We start from the raw sequence: 20661 nt of genomic DNA, 5'->3' as shown, positions 1-20661 counted from the left end.
TGATGTGTTCAACAACTGTAATCAAACGACGACATTGCAGACAAAAAGAGTTTAATTTTCAAACTGTTTCCAACTCCTGTCAATAGGGATAGCATGTACAGGATCTCCTCATCCTTTTGGTAGGTTTCCCTTTACATTCTTTCAGACATATTTTCACACAATCAAGCAAAACAAAACAACCAGCTATGAGGCAAGTCTGATGAGGCTGTGTCACATCTTGGTAAGTGGAAGCATTTTACAATATATTTTAAACGGTATCCAACATAGCCGTTAAAATGTTGTACAGGTGGTCAAGCTGAGCAACTTGCCGTAAGAACAATAAATAAAGTACATTCAACCAGAAAACCCCTCTGAAAAATAAATACGAAGTAAGATCAAATCAAATTCTCAAATAACTCCACAAGTAAAAACAAATGCTCTAAATGTCTGTCAGAAAATGTGCATGTTGACTAACTTTTGACTGCAGATTTGACAGATTTCTTTAAAAAGCTGAATAAAAGAACACCCTGAAACATACCAGCTGTAAAAACACTGCCCTGAAATATATATTGTGCACATGTTCAGAGTAAAACATCTATACAGATCATGATGAGTTGCTCATAAAGCAAACACATGATAGGAGGATATTGCAAAAATGAACACTTACAGCTTCAAATGGAAAGGGGTATAACATAAAACCTGATCATAAATAAAAAGTGTGCATGATGTTGAAGAGGGATCTATGTCTGTAAAAACCCTGAGTGCAGGCCCTGGATGTGCATTCACGGATCCCCTTTATTGAAGGAATTTCTTTTGGGTGGAAAAACTAAGCTTTAAATCCAATTAATGAATTGAATCTTTGCAGTGCTAATCAACACACTCGCCTCATAGAAAAAAATAACTCTACCAAATGTGTGTGTGTGGGGGGATTTCTTACTTAAAAAGCTGAGTTTTGGCTTTATTTTCTCCATTTGCTCTCATGTTGTGCATGTTTCTGGAGCTGCCGCCTTCACCATTTTCGTCCTTTTTGTTCGACCAGCTTTCTTTCAGAGGAGTCAGCTCAGGTGCTATTACGTCTCCATCCTGTGAGTGAGTAAAACAAACAACAAATGTAACAAACACTTTATAAGAAAAACAATTCAACAATGATATTCTCTTGGCAGGATGTGATGTAAACGCAAACACTGAAACACTTTGCGGCCTTTCTGCTGATTTCTTTCAGGTCAGAACTTTTATGACTTCAAAGTTTTCCTGAACGTAATAATTATTGGCTCTGTAGACTGCAGACAGCTGCAACAAAAAGCTCCCCCCAGCAGCAGTGCCTGTGCTCTTGGCCTCCTCGTTGCGTTGCCCCGCAGTGCTACTTGTGCTCTACATTGGGGTTAGAGGTAGCGGCAAAGCACCTGCCACATGTTCAGCAACCAACACTATCGCTGCATGTGATCGTACAATTCTTTACGCTCTAGCAGGCAAGTATTACCTGAGGCTTTGAGAAGTCCTTGTCCATGCACCACTGGACAAAGTGCTTCTTGGCTGCCTCCAGACTCTTGTCATCTGTCTTCTTGCAGTAGACCCTGATCACCTGCTCGGCAAACTGCTCCGGAAGAAGTTTAGACACCTGACGAGAGCGACAGCAGCACAGAGTTCATTTAGAGGCACAGGCCGCAACAAACAGCTTCTAAGCATTAGGAAGAAAAGGCACCTACGGAAAAATGTAATGTTAAATGTGAGAGAAGCTCATGCAAAGAAATATTAAGATTTGAATTAGGTGGTCTTCAGTTCTGACCTGGTTTTTGCAAATCTGGATGGCTTTGGTTAGGTCGTCCTTGCAATAGAAACGCACGTTGTTGATGGGGTTCTCTTCCTTCATCCCATAATCCATCATAATGACCTGAAAGAGAAGTTTTTAGATCAGCAAGTCAAGAAATAACACAAAGGGGATGGCATTAGGGGGGCAGCTGTGGCCTTGAGGTTGGAGACACGGCTTGTGACCGGAGGGTTGCCGGTTCGATTCCCCCCACCGGACTGGCAGAGAAACTTGGGTGTGGTGGAGTATCCCCTTCCCACCCTCATTTAGCCGGCTGATGTGCCCTTGAGCAAGGCACCTAACCCCCCCCACATGCTCCCCGGGCGCCCGATGCGGCAGTCCACTGCTCCTGTGTGTTCACTGCATGTTGCGTGTGTGTTTACAGTGATGGGTGAAATGCAGAGTTAATAAAATTAAAATTAGCTGACAGCTAAAATTCCTCGTAACTTCAAAATAAGAGTTTGAAGAAAGAGAAAAAGGACTGCATAAGATTTAAAGTCATTAGATTAAAAACTCACGCTGACTATGAAGTCCTCTGCCTTCAGACTGACATCCTGGGCGCCACTCTGACGGGCGATCTGAGCCAACTCTGCTTCCCAGGAGTGAATCGTCTCCTTATAGAGGAGAAAGAGCAAGAGGAGAAGGAGTCAACAGGCCAACTTTGGCCGAACCTGCATCAAATCGAAAAATCTGATTTTTGCAATCTCCAGTGTTATTATAGACACAAACAAGGTTCATTTCAGTGATCAGGGAGCTCATTAGCTTCATCAAAACATAAAAACAGGTCTGAAAAGATAATTCCACAGAAAACTAAATTTCAACTATCAATTTATTGTTAAAATAAATTATTAAGCAAAAATGCCAGACATGAGCTGGTTACAGCTTTGCAAAAGTGAGGATATGAGGCTTCTGTTGCTTTATATCATTGAGTTTGATCAGAAAAACAGTTTGAAGCCATCACCTCAGGCTCTAGAAAACTGCAGAGGCATTCTCACTATATCCTGACCCTGTTTTTAGACTTGACAATGAATTGTTAAATAAAAAAAATACAGATATGATGGATTACTCTATAATCTGTTGGCTGCAGCACTACATGAAAACTCAAAAGCATCTTCGAATACCCTGAAAGACCATCTAACAACTACACACACACAAAAAAACTGCTCTGTAAGCTCTGTAATAAAATAATTTAAGCTTGCCAGCTAATACAAACATGGATGTTGTGAGCCACAAACACACACCTGGGTGACACTCATGGCTTTGGCTGCCTGGGTTTGACCCAAGCACTTGTAGAGGCGGCGACAGACAATGTTGCGTAGAATCTGCCTCGCCTCAGCCAGCTCCAGGGAGGAGGAGTTCAGTATTTGTTCAAACACGTGATCTATAGGACAAACAGAAAGCGAGTCAGGGTTAAATAATAGGACGCAGACACTGAATCACATCAATATATTCCACCCATAGAAATGTCACAGAAACAGAGTGTAAGGTAAAAACAGCAACAAAAAGTGCAAATAGTCTCATTTTAAGATGAATTTCATCCCTTTTTCTTCATCCAACTGGGTTTAAAGCAGGGATTGACATAATCTGTGCATGAAATGACTATTATTTATATATAGCTCAAGACTGATGGCATATAATATAGAAAGCGATTAATTTGTTTGCTCATATATTTTAACTTGTTGCGAAAAAGGCTTAAATGTTTTGATTGAAACTTGTGTGACTTGATAAAAGCAGGTCGACTCATTGATACGTTGCACGTGTTTACCGCTCATCACACCACAGCTGATCGAGGGCAGATCATTTATCGTTTCAAGAATTCATTTAAAAGGAAGGCGTAATGTTTTGGACACGTAGCCTTGATGGAAATCTGTAAATCATGGAACCAGCGGGTGGGCTGTTGCTGCTCCCTGACCACTTTATTTGGCATACAGTCTCATGCAACCCAGTACGCCAGCTCTGCCACACACAATATCCTTCCTCTGTTGTTGGTGAAGGGAAAAGATGGCTTACACATTTCAAAAGTATGAGAGTATAAAGCAGTGATGATGGTGCAAGGTTGAACCAAAGCCAGAGCCAAAGTGTATTAGGCGACTCATTAGCAGTCATTATTTTTTAATCCGTCCGACAGAAAGACTCCATCCATGATTGATTAACCAGCATGCGATCTGCCCTCTCCTGCTTAATGCAGGCCTACTTACGACGTTGTTTTGAAAAAGCTGGGTTGGTGCAGACGGCACCACACAGTGGTGTCTACCCACCTGTCAGCTTGGTGTAGGCCTCCATGTCATCTATGGCTGTGGAGAGAGTGCGCTTCATCCCCTCTGAGCCTTCAATCTGGATGTGGCCGTCGGCTTTCAAAAAGGCCTCCGTGAGCCTGGATGATCACGCCCAACACTATTATCACTTTTCAGAGCCCTGTGCTGCGAAACCACACACGAATCATGAGGCAAAGACAACAAGCCACCGCAGAGCGATTAGCTACTCACATGGTCTCGATGATGTTGCCCACTTTGTGCTGGTAGGCTCTTCTGTGGAGGCAGTTCCTTGTGTGAAACATGTCATACAGATTGCCCACCTCCTGTTGAAAGAATCACCTGTATTTTAGTCACAACTAAATCATCTAAATGGTTTGTTGTTTTATTTAAAACGCAGGCGCATGCTGGCAGCACCTTGTCTCTAACGCAGATCTGCTTCTGTCCTTCCACCTCACACACCCTGGCAAACTTTAAGAAGCGGCGGTAGTCAAAGTTGTTCTGGATGCCCAGGTGGTAGCAGTCCCTGAGAGGAGACAGAGTGAAGAAATGTGTGGAAAGATGGATAATTGAAGAGAAAAACATGCATGTTCGATGTATGATTTGGGAAATTATGATGAAACATTCCCACAGATCAAGAAGCCCCACCTGGCAAAGTAGTCCCACTTGTCCACATCAATGCCATTCCTCTTGTTGGCCACGATTTCATAGAGGAAGGACTTGTCTTCTAGACGGCCTTTATATGGCCACTGTGGAGAAGAAGGACGGCAGTGGCATTAGGATCAGCTTCATGGGCCGAGTATGTTTGAGCATAAAAGAAATGTGACTCTGGTTTGCAGTGGCGAAAGATGAGCAAACAGAATCTTAAAAAAAATGCAAGAAATCCTGGAGATTGATATATAATCATGATCACAAAAGCGGTGTGGTGTATTTTTCCTGAAGGTTGTGTCATACTTGACGTCAGGCCGGTGTTTTGAGACTGAATAACAGCCACCTTCACACATCATCATCATCTGTCGACCATGAACACGCTCGTCTGGACAGGTCAAATTAATTATAACTGAACTGTATGTATGTATGTATGTGGTAAGTTTATATACAGATCAGAAACTGGCTGTTGTAGCAGTGGTGCTACAGAACTGCTACCTTCTGGCCTTGAGCTGCATTAGTGTCCAGTGGTCCAGCAATCTGTTCCTTGATGAAGTCCAGGTCCTCGGGCAGCACCAGGCCGTGCTGCTCCATCACCGGCCTCAGGTGATTGTCTGTCACCAGGTGGTCAAACATGGCTAGAGAGGCCGTCTCGTGCTGCAATGGAAACAAACTCATTATATATCAATATGTGAATAAGAATGGCCACAATCTGAAATTAAAAGCATAATGACTCATTAATCAAATAGAAAGAGCTTATCTCAGCTGATAAAAAAAAAACATGAATGCTTGTCTTATCTGTGTTTGTCAGCAAGGTGGTCTGCAGTCATAACTTACATAACAGCCGTGTGCTTAGCAGCTCTTATCAGTAATCCAACCTGAACAGTGCAATCACTATCTTAGCCCTCAACTATCACGCTTACCCATCAGGTGGCGATAATTGCTTTATAAAGGAGCCTTGAATGACAGCGATTACAACAGCCGTTCAAAAAACAAATGAACCGGTTTTAAGGAGGAATGAAAAGAGGGCAAACTGTGTCCTTGCAGTTAGTGCTGAGGAGGGAGTTTCATTGGTAGGTATTCTTAGAGGTTAAAATCTACTGGACTCTGGCTCTGCTGCGGTGAACTTCATTACACAGTGCATGAAAGTCCTCGAGATGTAATAATCTGCACAGTGGCTGAATGGATGAGAGCTCAAGGCCCACAGATGTGAAGACGTGCACGTCGGAGTTAGTTTGTTGTGAATCGAACTATGTTTACGTGCCTTTACTTGATTGCCAATAGAGCTGCGAAGACAAATCGATCAGTTGTCGACTATTAAAATAATTTGCAACATTTTTGATGATTAATTAATCGGCTTGAGTAACGTTTTAATAAAGAAAAACATCTACATTCTCTGAATCCTGCCTCCTAACTGTGTTTTCTGGTTTCTTCGCTCCTCAACAGTAAACTGGATAGCTTTGAGTTGTGGACAAAACGAGACATTTGAGGACGTCATCCTGGGCTTTGTTGAAACCCAGATCAACATTTTTCACTGTTTCTTTTTTTTTTTTTTTTTTTTTGACATTTTATGACAACTAATAAATTAAGAAAGGAAAAAAATCGACAGCGTATTAGAAAACGAAAGTAATCGTTAGTTACTCCCCAAACCGCCAAATAGTTTTCTGATTAATCATAACGGCGGTGTGAAACCTAAGCACAGCAGAACATGCCACAGCTAGAGGACTTTCTTTGTCTTCGGCTCTCGCAACCAGGACAAGAGAAATATAAATCACATAGTTTCTTTATTATCAAGTGTGTTTAATTTTCCATCTTATTTTCCATAACTCCTCTTTCCCTGTTTTTTTGTTCATTCTGTCTTTTTTACATGAAGCATTTGGTGAATGTGGTTTCTTTGTTGTGAAGCACTTTGAGCATTTCTTGTATGAAATGCTGTTCAACAAAGTTTATTATCATTATTATCATATTACCTTCCAGGTGATTTCCGGACGTGCTTTGGGGATGAACTTCCCATCAAACATATGGGAGAATGGCCCATGTCCTGGAAGGGGTGGGTGGGTGGAAACATGAAAAAAGTTACTGATTTTGCTGTGTGTGAAATTTGCCTCTCTTCCCGTCTGGAAAATAGAAGATGATGAATACTTTCGCTTCCATTCTCGCCTCATGCCCACACCCAGTGCAGAAGTGGTAAATCCTGAAATCCTTGAGTGCCTGCGCAACACTCACCCAAGTCGTGGCACAGCCCGGCGATCTGCACGCAAAGGATGTCTCTGCGTGAGATGAGGAGTTCTGGCTGCCTGTCATTCAGAGCTTGCACCAGTCGTCCCGCCAAGTAACCCACCCTGTATGCACACAACAAAACAACTCACGGCATGCAAGACACACCATAAAAACATCCCAAAACAGGGCAGATGCAGAAAAACGCATTTAGGTCGTCGGTGAGGCCGTGATTTTCCACAGTTTCCTGTGGACGGTGATTTCCTGCAGGCCTCACCGCACTGACACGGGGTCTGTAGTTGAAAACCTGATTTTCGACTCTTCCGTATTGCACGTCTTTGTTACTCTGACCCCCTTTGTGAGTGCATTTCAGGCCTGGTAGTACAGGTTCCTGTCCCCACCTCTGTAGGCTTCCTGCTTGGCCTGACAAAACTGCCTGAGTTCAGCTGTAAGAATGTTGACTGAGGAAGAACATGTCGTATGAGAGAGCCACCTTTTATTACACCTCGTGTAAAACATGGCGCGTTTAATTATACGTGAGCACACAATGTTATGAGTCTTATTTTGCCTTTCACTTGGTTTTACTGCTTCAAAAATGCATGTAACAATCCCGGTTCACGAAGCCTCATGACAAACCCTAATCAATCAGCACTCTATCTAACCGAGGACTTACCCAATGCAGTGCTCAAAGCGGTTGTGGGATGCTCCGGGAAAAACAAAGTAGGTCCCTCCAAGCTGCTTGAGGTTTCGCAGCCTCTGGAACTGAGGTGTGTCAATGATTTTGATGAGCAGAGGGTGTAACTCCACATGCCCGTGGATGGGATCATTAAACACCTGGCAGATGACAAGATAGCAAACAGCTATGAGACACAAAACAGACCCTATATCTCTGGGTGCCAGGGCCAGGACAGAAACACATATGATAAGAAACTTTCATAAACTTGACAGAGTTGAAACGAAATGCAGAATAAGACAAGACGGGACATAACTCAGTCATAAATTGGATAAAATACATGGGAGGACAACTGACTTGGATAAGATGGGGCGACATGATAAAATGACAATGAGCAGATCTCGTTCCAGACTCTCCGGGCCCTGACAGAAAAGGCTCAGTCACATCTGGTCTTTAGCACAGACGGACACAGTCTACCACTTAAACAGTCATTTCTGCAGCTTGTAACCATCATTGTTTTTTTTTTTTCTTCCAGCTGAGGGCTGAGAACGAAGCAAAAGTGGAGATAAGCGAAAAGAACAATCTTGTGTCCCTCGTATCTTTTCATGCGCCCTTGCTGTTTATCCTGCAAGTTCCTAATCTTTTCTCTATTATGTCTGTCACATCTCCGTGGCCTTGAGAGTAAGGCACTGTGAAACAGTCCATACCTTACTGGCCTCTGCCTCTATCTGCCACAGCTTCCTGAGGCTGTGCAGGATCCGCAGACGGTCACCGAGGCACCTGGACAAAATTAAAAAAGGGTGTGAACCATCATAGCAACCAGGTTAGGAGGGTCTTGCCCTTCTTTGACACTACTCTCAGTAGCTTGGGTCACATTTCCTCCTACCCAATGTCCCTTTATGGGCAGTTTTCACAAGAAAGCACACTCACTCTATGCCAATCTTCTCCAGATCAGCATCCTTGAGATACCGCAGGCCGACCCCTGTCAGTTTTTGTGCTGGGTAACAGAACAAACAGGACAGTTTAGATGCTGGCACAGCTCTGCAGTCTGTCACATGTGATAGCTGCCTACTTCTGCCTGTGCGTGTCACAATAAGAGCACCTCTCACCTGACTTACTGTATTTAGACCAGCAATGAGATGAGAGTGTCTATTTAAGATACCGAGCCAGAAAACCAACCTCGAAATTTTTCCTCCCACTCTCCCAGATCCTCTCTTCGTAGGTACAGACACGTTTCCTCCACTCCCCATCGCATGTAGTCCGAGTCCTGCAGCCGGACCGCTGCCACTCTCTTCTCGGGTGTTTTGAAGCCGTCATTAGGGGTCAAAACTGTAGCTAACGGCCGTTTTCTGCTCTCCATTTGATCTGACAAACAGGCGGTAATCTAGGTTAGTGAGAAGCGTGGAGCCGTGCAAGATTACAGCCGGTAATGTTCCCCACGTCGACTGCAACAGCTGATTCGACAGCGCCGCACAGAAGACACTGAGGCGGGGAAAAAAAAAAAACCCGGGTTTTGTGTCTGCACAGTGCGTCAAGCACGCTGAACCGATACACAAGTACGATTTCCGGCCAGTATTTTCAAAATAAAAGTCTGTTGGAACCTTGATATCTATAAAACCAGCTGTAGCATACAAAACATAGCCTGGAAATACTGCGGTCATGAGTTACCTTCCTCCCACGCCCCATCAAAATGTTGTCACGTTTTTGTGTCAATTATATTGCGTGTTAATTTTATTCCCTGATATCAAGGTGAAAATCCTGGTTCAAAGCCAGAGGAATAAAGTTGTAAAAGGGAAAGCAGAGAACAGCCATGCGTTTTTTAAAATGTCATTATCTCGATATCACAAGTTTATCAGAGATCAGGAGTGCCGTGCTAGCATAAAGCAACTATAGCTGCTGATTTAATATGAAAATGTCAGATCAAGGAGCACCCATTTCTGATTAACTCATCAGTGTGTGCATGTCGTGGTCCTCTCTTGTGAATCTCAACATTTACTCATGATCTCGGGATCCGCGGTGGAATGGACGACAGTAACAAAATGTGTTTGCCTGACTGGATATTAATCACAGTGTGTTACTTACTTCACCACTGCACACACAATCAGGAAACAAACAAACAAAAGCCATTTTGTGATGTCCACAGCTGAAACGGCTGAATACATGTTTTATTATCTTTTTCACCACTGAATCGCATCGCTTCCGGTTTGACGCTCGCCACATTCGCGCATCTTAACGCAGGTCGCTCCTCTTTGGTTGGCACGCGCAGGGTGGAGCCAAACATAGTGGAGCGAACGAGGGCGGGATGTCGACGTCACAATCCCCGCACCACGTCCAGCGCCGAGGGTGGGGGACGATGATGATCCACAAAAAATATCCAACCACTGCTCAATGTTTTATAGGAACTTATATAAATCATAATATGATGAAAATGCAACAAAATACTTCTTTGGACATCTCTCTCAGCTCAAATCTATTAGCTTCGACCAAAGGGACCTCTGTGACAAACATGTAACCGTAAAAGAAGTCAGATCGGCCATTCAGCAACTTAAATAAATCTCCTGGAACTGACGGTTTGACATCTGAATTTTTCATAACATTTTGTGACAAACTCGCCCCCTTCCTCCATGCTGTATTCACCGAAAGCATCCATAACCAGACTCTTCCTCCGACCTTATATCAAGGGCTTTTAACACTTATTCCTAAACCTAATAAGGACTCACTCTGCATTGATAACTGGAGACCAATCTGTCTCCTTAACAATGATTATAAGATCTTAGCTGGAATCTTTGCCAAAAGACTTAAAGTAGTACGAGATGACATTATTGATGAAACACAAACAGGATTCATGAAGGGCAGACACATATCAAACAACATAAGACTTGTTCTGGATCTTATTGATTATGCTGAATACTGCCCTGATGACAGCTTTATGTTATTTCTAAACTTTCGCAAAGCGTTTGACACGATTGAACACAAATTCATGTTCCAGGCTCTACAGAGATTTGGCTTTGGTAAATACTTTTGTTCAGCGGTAGAAACCATGTATAAGAAAGCAAACTGCTCAATTAAAATGCACACAGGTACTTCTCCACGTTTTGATTTAGGTTGTGGAATCAGGCAGGGTTGTCCTGTATCACCATATTTATTTCTGATATGTGCTCAGTTGCTCTCTGACTTTATTAAACAGAGCCCCATCAAAGGGATAACTATAGCAGACAGGGAAATCATCATCAGCCAACTGGCAGATGACACCTGCTTATTTTTAAAAAATGCCTCACAAATTTCAGTTGCTAATAACCGAATTTCAGTGTTTTCCAGAGCATCCGGACTTCACCTAAATCTTAGTAAGTGTGAACTGCTCCCACTCAAAACTGCAATAGTACATCTATCTCCAACATACCTGTAAAAGAGTCTGTCACTTATCTGGGAATCACCATCAACAAAAACGCAAGCACCAGGTGCCTGATGAACTTTAATCATATCATAGAAAAGACACAGAAAAAATTCAACTCCTGGCTCCAGAGAGATCTGTCCCTCCAGGGCAGAATCCTCTTAGCTAAAGCAGAGGGCTTATCTCGGCTAACATACACAGCAATGTCTTTAGATATAAACAAACTCTTTATAACTTTGTGTGGAAAAACAAAATCCATTATATCAAAAAATCAGCCTTAATAAATTCTCATAAAAAGGGAGGATTTAACTTTCTTGATTTCTCCACCTTAAATAACACGTTCAAAATCAACTGGATCAGACAATTCATTAGAAACCCAACATCAATCTGGAACTTCATTCCCAACTACATATTTTCTAAAGTGGGCGGGCTTAATTTTTTGTTACTCTGCTCTTACAATATTGACAAACTTCCCATAAAATTAGCCAACTTTCATAAACAGATACTTCTTTCTTGGTCTCTGATTTATAAACATAACTTCTCCCCCCATAGATACTACATTTGGAACAATAGGGACATACTGTACAAACACAGATCACTTTTCATAGAAAACTGGTTCACCCATGGCATAATTTTAGTCAGTCAGCTCCTCAGACCAGATGGCACATTGTTATCATACCCAGAATTCTTAAATAAATATACATTTCCCATCCCTCCGAAAGAATACGCAATAGTATTTGATGCAGTGCCCTCTGGTGCAATTATGCTGTTCAAAAGTGTTGCGCTGCCTGAAACTGACCCACTACCTCTGGAGCCTGTGCAGACAGAAGTCGGTCGAATCTGCTTTTCAGTGAAAAAGAACAACAATCGAACCGTACGAGCACTGTTCCAAAAAGACATTGTCAGTACTCCCAATGCCGTATCATACTGGAACATTACATTCACAAATCTGATTTGGAAAAACATATGGTCTCTCCCTTGCAAATATTTAATCACAAATAAAACCAAAGAAGTATCCCTCAAACTCATTCACCGAATCTACCCTTCCAATTTATATATGCAAAGATATAAAAAAAAACATCAGCGAACTCTGCTCCTTCTGTAAACAGGCTCCAGAGGATCTTCACCACCTCTTCTGGTCATGTCCCCACCTGCAGATTTTTTGGTCAAATCTCACTACCTTCATCCGTCAGCATATTGACAAAAACTTTGCTATGGACTATCAAAATGTATTGTTTGGTTTCTTTTCAGTCCCACCCTCCCAAATAGACCGATATTACATAATTAAGTTGATCTTATTTTTAGCTAAAGCTCATATTCACAACCGGAAATTCACCAACCAAATACCATGTACTTACCTTTTTTTTTTTTTTTTTTTTTTTTTTTTGTTATTACAATACAATTGGAACATAAAGACATACATTTTCTTGTAAGGATTTGAACATTTAGTGCAAAAAACATGTTGCCAAAACGCAAGGGGAAAAAAAAGAAAAGAAAAGGGAGGGGGGTTTCTGATGCAAGGAACAACCAGAAAAAACACAATAACACATCATTACAAGATGATTACACATCATCAAAGACAAATAAATAAAATAGCAAGGTCTTAGAATCAAAAAAGCAAGAATTTTGATATATCTCTGCAGATCTTTCTAGCTATTTTGCTGGAGTGCAGTTTTTTAAGGGACAGAAAAAACAGCGTAAAGTCATTGATAAACCAGAGAAAGGAGGGTTTACTATTTCTCCACTTCGCACAGTGAATATGATATTTACCCATTAAAATGATTAGATTTAACATATCAGAGATATTTGAATTTAAATTATCTACATAAAGGAGTATGTGAGAAGATTCAAAATCCGGGACATCACTTATTCTAAGTGATAGCCAATTTTTTATTTCTAACCAGAAACTTCTGGACACAGGGCATGAGAAAAACATATGCTCTAAAGTTTCATCTGCTGAATTACAGAAGGTACACAGGTCAACTTCAAACTTAAATCTGTTTTTTAAAAATTCTGCAACCGGGTAGACCTTGTGGAGTACCTTAAAGTGGGTTTCTTTAATCTTTGGGGAGATGGGCCACTTAATGTACTTAGAGTGTGCTTTTTCCATCATAGGCACAGTCACCTTATCAGACACTTGAGCAGTAATTCCTCTGTTATAATCATAGAATATTATAGATTTCAGAGCACCGCTAATCACTTTGTTATTACATTTTTTATCACTTAAGTTGCAATCATTAATCATCAATTTTGGCAGTACCGGTTCCACATTCGAGTATAGTAGGACATTTTGTATTAATTGAATCAGCGGTAAGGGAATTGCTTTACATATTTTATTATATTCTCTTTGAGTACAATTTATATCATATTTTTCTAACCAAGCCCTGTAGTCCAGAAGTCTTCCGTCAGAATCCATTACATCCTTTACGAACAAAATACCTTCTCATACCAATCTCTTTTGAAAATCGATTTCCTATTTATGGCGATTACTCTGTTATTCCATATAATAGATCCATGAGGGGAGAAATTATGAGTAAATACCATTTTCCCAAATTGTAGAATTTGCTTGTGGAAATTAGAAAGCTTAACAGGAACCTTGTATACATCAAAATCACATTTTAAAACGAAATCAAGCCCTCCCATTTTTTGAAAAACAGATCTAGGAATGTGAAACCACATGGACTCTGGCTGTAACAAATATGCTTTCAACCACTTAATCTTAAGAGTTCCAACCATTGAATCAAAATCTAAGGCCCTGACACCCCCATTCTCATAATCTTTGACTAACTGTGATCTTTTAATATAATGGGTTTTATTTTTCCATAAAAACTGGAAAATAATAGAATTGGCTTTTTTAATATTGTTCGAAGAGACATACAGGGAGTGACATGGATAAATTAGTTTAGATATACCTTCTGCTTTTGACAACATGACTCTACCAAAGATTGTAAGATCCCTGGTTAACCAGCGGCTTAAAGATCTCTTCATGTCTATTAAGCGATTAGCTATATTTACATCTTCTCTTCTAATAACATTTTTGGATATCAGTATTCCAAGATACTTTACTTCATATGAAACTTTAATTGAAGCAATGCTAGAATCTGCACATGCGTGAATGGGAAGTAGTTCACATTTTTTAATATTTAGGGATAGCCCTGAAGCTTTAGAAAACATAGAAATAATATCAAGGGCCTTCTCAACCATACACTTGTTTTTTAAAAAGATGGCTGTGTCATCCGCAAATTGACTAATTTTAAATTCCTTATCGTTGATGCTAATACCTATTATTTCACGATTATTTTTGATGAGCATTGCTAGCAGATGAGTGGTCAAAATAAACAATTTCGGAGAGATGGGGCAGCCTTGCCTAATCCCGCGTAGCACCCTGAACCTCGGGGTCATTCCAGGGTTCAAGGAAACAGAACTATAAATGTCAGTATAAAACATCTTAACAATGTTACAAAATTTTTTTCCGAAACCTATAAAGTGCAACGCTTCCAGTAAAAAGCAATGTTCAACAGTATCAAAAGCCTTATAGAAATCCAAAAATAGCACCAAACTATCATTATCAATAAGGTCTCTATAATCAAGCATATCTAATATTAGCATTATGATTATGTATACTTCTACCTTTTATAAAGGCTGATTGACATTCATCTATTATTTGCTTTAAACCCTCATTTAATCGGTTGCATAAACATGTGCCAATAATTTGTAGTCGTTGCACAGTAGGGTTATTGGTCTCCAATTGTCCAATGAAAGAACGTCTTTGTTGGGTTTGGGGATTAAAGAGATAAGGCCCTGTTTCATTGAGGGAGAAAGATTATTGGATGAAATGCATTCTACAAAGGCACTGTAGAGCAACTCTCTAATGTCTTTCCCAAAAAATTTATAAAATTCGACGGTTAGACCATCAAGTCCTGGTGACTTTCCATTTGACATCTGCGACACTGCTTTGTCAAGTTCTTCAATTTCAAGCTTATCCTCCATATATCTTTTAAAATCATCATCTAATACCTTATTATGCTCTCTAATGTTATTTAAAAACTGAAAACAGTTTTCTTTAGAAAAATTAGATTTATACAAATTACTATAAAAATTTTGGATTTCCTCATTTATGTGGTCCTGATCTTCATTAATAACATCATTAATAAGCAACCTATGAATTTTTTTCTTTGTCTGTCTCTGCTTTTCCAAATTAAAGAAGTACGATGAATTTTTTTCCCCTTCCTCAATCCAACGAGCTCTCGATCGAATGAATGCGCCCCTTGCTTTTTCTAAATACAAATTATCAAGTTGGGATTGGAGACTGTTCAATTTAGAATGTTCCTCCATTGTTAAATCTGTTCGACAGCATAATTTGTTGATTTCCTGCGTAATGTTTTCTTGCTTCTGTTTTTTAGCTTTAGAGGACACTTTACTTATCTTGAGTGCCACCTGCCTAGTTTTAAATTTAAACCACTCCCATTTACTAGAAGCAGACATTTCAAGTCCTACAATTTCTTCAGTGAGCTGTTTGACCTCTCTACAAAAATCTGTATTTTCCAAAAGAGTATTATTAAATTTCCAGATAGAGTTTTGAAGAAAACCATTTTTTGATAAGGAGAGACACAGCGAAACGACACAGTGATCAGTTAAAGGTGAATCTGAGATTTCACACTTAGAAACATCATTAACTAGATTATATGAGATTAGCCAATAATCTATTCTTGAGCATTGGCCATTATTAGAAGCATTAAACCAAGTATACTGTGTAGTAGAAGGATTTTTCATTCTCCAGTAGTCAGTCAATTTAGTTTTTGTGACAAAATCAATTATAGTATCATTATGATCATGAAATTGACCCTTAGACGGAAGACGATCCAACCAAAGATTCCTGCGCACCACTAGGATATTGCGCTTTTTTCTAAGTTTACTTCTAGTTCAATATGTTGTCTTTTCTATCTTTAAATGTGAGGGGGTTAAGAAATAATATTAAACGCAAGGCTACTTTTCTTTTTTGTAAGGAACAAAGGGCTAATTGTATTTTTTTTGCAAGAAACCCATTCCCTTGAGGCAGATACAAAATTTTGGAAACTACAATGGGGAGACTCCATTTTCTTTACCTCCCACTATTACCTTGTCAGTTGCATACGATACTTTCCATTCCTCTAATAGTTTACTCAGGGCTAGAAGGAATCCTTTGTTTTGTACAATTCGGTTATATCCATACACACATACCAAAACATAATTTATACCATTAATCTCAAAAGCCACCATTAGCCAGTGTCCCTTTAAATCACTTTTATGATCAATTACCCTTCCATAACACCTGTTAAACAAAATCATAACTCCAGCAGAATGCGATGTACCATGACTAAAGAAAATGGAGTCTCCCCATTGTAGTTTCCAAAATTTTGTATCTGCCTCAAGGGAATGGGTTTCTTGCAAAAAAATACAATTAGCCCTTTGTTCCTTACAAAAAAGGAAAGTAGCCTTGCGTTTAATATTATTTCTTAACCCCCTCACATTTAAAGACAGAAAAGACAACATATTGAACTAGAAGTAAACTTAGAAAAAAGCACAATATCCTAGTGGTGCGCAGGAATGAGTAAACAAGTCCCTTAAACTTCACATAAAGTGCAGTAACCCTTTAATTCTGGTACAAAGAAAAAAAGAACAGCACAAAACTTCAAGATACCTGTTTAGAGCATATCAGCCTCAACAAACCTCTTTACTCAGCGTCCACTCTTTTGTTTTCAATGAGCGCGTATCCTTCCTTCAGGAAGGCTCTCTTTCCCCTTCTTCTGGCGTCCTGTACCAGCGGCCACAGTTTGTTCCGAGCCTCCCGGTCCTCCTTGGAAAAATCCTCACGAAAACGTATGTGCATCTCGCTGCAGACCCTCGCATCTCTCGACCTTTTCCAGACGTCATCCCGGACAGTTCTCATCCCAAACTGGGGAGTACCAGTGGAGGTAGCAGGGCTTTCCTTTCTTCCTAGACGATGGACAGTATCCACGGACTGTCGCAGCTGCTCCACCGACACAACCCTCGTGATTATCCCGATAACCATCTCCCTGGTGTCTTCTCCCTCCTTCTCAGGAAGACCCGTCAACCTCAAATTCCATCTGCGTTTGTAGCGAGCTTGCTCTGTACATTCATTTTTCAGCTGTTTGTTTTCTTTCTGAAGATCACTTACTTTTTTTGCAACACAGCGATCTCTTCTTTGTTTTCCCTTGTTGATGTTGTATTAGCTTCGATACGCCTGTCGAAACTTTTCAGAAGTTCAGTCTGTTCGTCCATCTTCCGTGTCAAAGCTTGTACTGCGTGAAGAATTGCAGCGCTGGTGCTTTCTTCCTCCTTTTCTTTGTGCTGTCTCAGTTTCTTGGGATTCGGGCTCTTTATTGGCGTGTGGGACAGGTTTATTCTCTGTTCCTTGGGAGTCGCTTCATCAATTTCAATATCTTCTATGTCGCCATCATCACACGCCTCTGGAAGAGCCTTTAGGTTACAGTATTTGTGGTCAGTCATGTTAACAGCAAGCCCTCTTTAAATAACAAAGTTAAACTATTATGTTTATAGCCTTTACTATCTTCTTCTTCCTTTATTTTCTTGCTAAATTCGATGCACTTGTGAGTAGTCGGGTTACTGCAGCCACAGTTCACAAATGAAGGACTTAAAAAGAAATATTCGCAAGAGCCTGCACGGTGCTGCCACTCACTCCGCCATCTTCCCTCCTTCTCCTTACCATGTACTTACCGTCTTGAAAGGGAAATCAAACAATACATTAATACAATTACTCAATCTGAAAACAAGAAAGCCATAAGGACTCTAGAATTACTTTCTTTGTTTCCGTGTTTCTAAACTGATTTTCAATTGGCCTGTAAAAGATATACTGTATATTCTGCTTTCTTTTCCTGCACTTTTTGACTTCATGTAACATTTATTTGAGACTTCCTTATTTGCGCATGTAACCCTCTCACTCCCTAGTTTTTCTGTTGTCAACGTGAACAACATTAATAAAGAAAAAAAAAAAAAAAAAAAAAAAAGGGTGGGGGACGACCCGGCACCTTTAAAACTGCTCATTCCTGTCTGCGGTGTGCAGCTAAAGTACGAATAGGTATACACGTGGAGCACTTGACGGGAAGCGAACTGTGCTCTTCCGCCTCCACTTTTACACCATCCACATACTACGACTCTGATTTTGTTCATGGCAGCACATTACAGGATTGAAAATGAAATGAAACGAGCGCATACTTCAACAATGTGGTACAGGACATTATTTCTTTATTTTGTGATGTTGTTGGTATGTAGATATCTTACAAGACATTCATGTTGAAATATTCGCAAGTAGTATTTTGCATAATGTGCAAAAGTAGATTTGAATATGTAATATTTGAATGTTTTGAACCTATGAGTTTTTTTCAAAGAAATATTTGAACTCAATGTTTGGTCAGTTGTTACAGCATAACACTCACACAGATTTTCCTGACTGCCCTCAGTATTGCAATAGTAGTCAAACATCACCCAGTCTGTGGGAGTAGTCACATCAGATGCACAACATGCTAATGCATAATCTACAAAATAATAGTAACACAATATATGTAAAACAGCACAATTTACATCTTGAAAGTTTTGAATTAATCCATCTTTAACCTTGTACCGTTACGGGCCCTCACTTAGAAATCAGTCTGGACTAAAATGCACAGGCACACACACACACGATGAAATAACAATGGTGTTAGTGGGCAAGACAGTCACTTTGTTGGAAGTGGTGTTGTGTTACATAGTGACACAGAAAAGTGCAGGAGAAAAGGCTGATGAGGCCTTTCAAGGGTGCAGGAGCAGTGTTTTCTGTGGGAGAGTCTTTTCCTTTGGTGTGAACTTTGCAGACATGTACTGAAAGGCTATATAACACTATGGGGAGGGGGAAATCAAAAAGCATAACTTGGCCTCCTTAAATACCTCTTAATAATCCAAGCCCTGTCCTTCTGTTCTGGGCTGTGTGATATTTAGCAGCCTGCAGGAGGCTGGTTAGTTTCAGGATTTGGACACATTTTTTCCTTCCACAATCTGCTAAAGTAGATGGGATGTATCCATCTTTCTGACCCCTGCAGAGACATTCCCATGGAGATCCATGTCTTTGTCATGATGTGACATGATATTTTGATACTGAACTTTGAACAAGCAGGTATTTTGGCACATTTTAAAGACACATTGTCACTACAGTTCTAACGCTAACAGCTGTCAGGCCGATACTGGGAAAGAGGACTCAGGCGCAGAGTACACAGCAACAGAGTTTATTTATTCACAACTCACCAAAGACCCCTCGACAGGCGTGAAAACAATAGCTGTGAAATTACTCTTAATAAATATAATGAGGACCTGACTGTGGTCTAGGGAAACCAAACGAATAACTAGAATAACGTAAATCGCTCAAAGAGGAGGAATATAGGCTATGAAACTTAAGAAACAATAACCGCTCCAAAGGGAGGAAACAAAACAAGGCTATCAAAATTATTCAATGAGGAAAAGATCACTACAAACCAAAATACGCTCCGCTAAAAAGACGGAGGATAATCACAATATCTCTGGGAGGTTAGAACATAAAGCGCTCGCTAGGAGGAGGGGAAGGAAAAGGCAAGGACGAATATACCGGCTATGATAAGACAACAAAAAAACGCTCTCACTGAGGATAAGGAAATTTCTGGTAAATAAACACTAGGACTATGAAACGAGAACAACGAAAAAACACTCTTAAGGAGAACTTTGGAATATCGAGGAATTAACAAAGGAACAGAAAGCTCTGACTAGGCTATGAAACTTAATCAACATAAAACGCTCACGAGGGGAACAATGGCTTACACGAAGGGATGATCTGTGGCTGTGGTACAAGAGAAGGCACGGGTGATACGACCTATGGACAAACACACACTGGCACGAGACAAGGGAGACGCAGACTATTTAACACATGGAGGGTAATCAGGAACAGGTGGAAACAATGGGTAATCAGGGCGGACGCACAGGACACACGAGGGAAGGCAGGTGCTCTGAAACGAGAGGAGAGTTAGATTCAAAAAATAGAACAGGGGATGACAAGACAAAAACCCAAGACGAGACAAATCTCACCGCGGTGTGACAGAACCCCCCCCTCTAGGACCGGCTACCAGACGGTCCAGGCTGGTCACGATGCTGTCTATAGAAGTCTGTAATGAGAGTCTTGTCTTCTATGAAACGGGCGGGGACCCACTGCCTCTCTTCCGGGCCATAGCCCGCCCAGTCAATGAGGTACTGTTTACCCCGACCCCTGTTGCGCACTGCCAACAGGCGATTCACCTTATATACGAGCCCCCCGTCCAGCATCTCCGGAGGAGGAGGGGGTGGGAGGGTCGGGACCATGGGGCTCTCCTTGGCAGGCTTAACCTGGCTGACATGGAAGGTGGGGTGGACAAGGAGGGAGCGGGGCAGGCGGAGGCGGACAGCGGCCGGACCAATGACTTTGGAGATAGGGAACGGGCCGACATAACGTGGTGCCAGTTTTTTAGACGGGACTCGAAGGTGCAGATCTTTTGCTGCTAGCCATACCTTCTGTCCGGGTCGGTAGTCAGGTGCTGGGCGTCTCCTACGATCCGCTGCTTTCTTGACCCGGTCTCCCTGGCGAATAAGCACTTGGCGGGCCGCCGCCCAGATGCGGCGGCATCGGCGAATCATGGCA

At 41.1% G+C, this 20661-nt stretch overlaps 1 protein-coding gene across 1 annotated transcript; it reads right to left on the bottom strand.

The window, feature by feature from the left end:
* Positions 1-40: 40 nt before the first annotated feature.
* Positions 41-9039, bottom strand: samhd1 (SAM domain and HD domain 1). Its single transcript, XM_041945216.1, has 16 exons — positions 8756-9039; positions 8507-8573; positions 8284-8356; positions 7577-7737; positions 6913-7028; positions 6657-6727; positions 5185-5343; positions 4687-4787; positions 4456-4564; positions 4273-4364; positions 4045-4160; positions 3028-3167; positions 2305-2400; positions 1766-1870; positions 1460-1597; positions 41-1062 (listed from the first exon to the last, which is right to left on the bottom strand). Exons 1-16 carry the CDS (start codon positions 8934-8936, stop codon positions 913-915), a joined length of 1875 nt encoding a protein of 624 aa, XP_041801150.1. The 5' UTR covers positions 8937-9039; the 3' UTR covers positions 41-912.
* Between the last annotated feature and the right edge of the window lie 11622 nt (positions 9040-20661).

The sequence above is a fragment of the Chelmon rostratus genome, chromosome 10, assembly GCF_017976325.1.
Source record: "Chelmon rostratus isolate fCheRos1 chromosome 10, fCheRos1.pri, whole genome shotgun sequence".
Lineage (NCBI taxonomy): Eukaryota > Metazoa > Chordata > Actinopteri > Chaetodontiformes > Chaetodontidae > Chelmon > Chelmon rostratus.
Note: the sequence above shows the minus strand (reverse complement) of the source record. Positions and strands in the feature narration are given on the sequence as shown.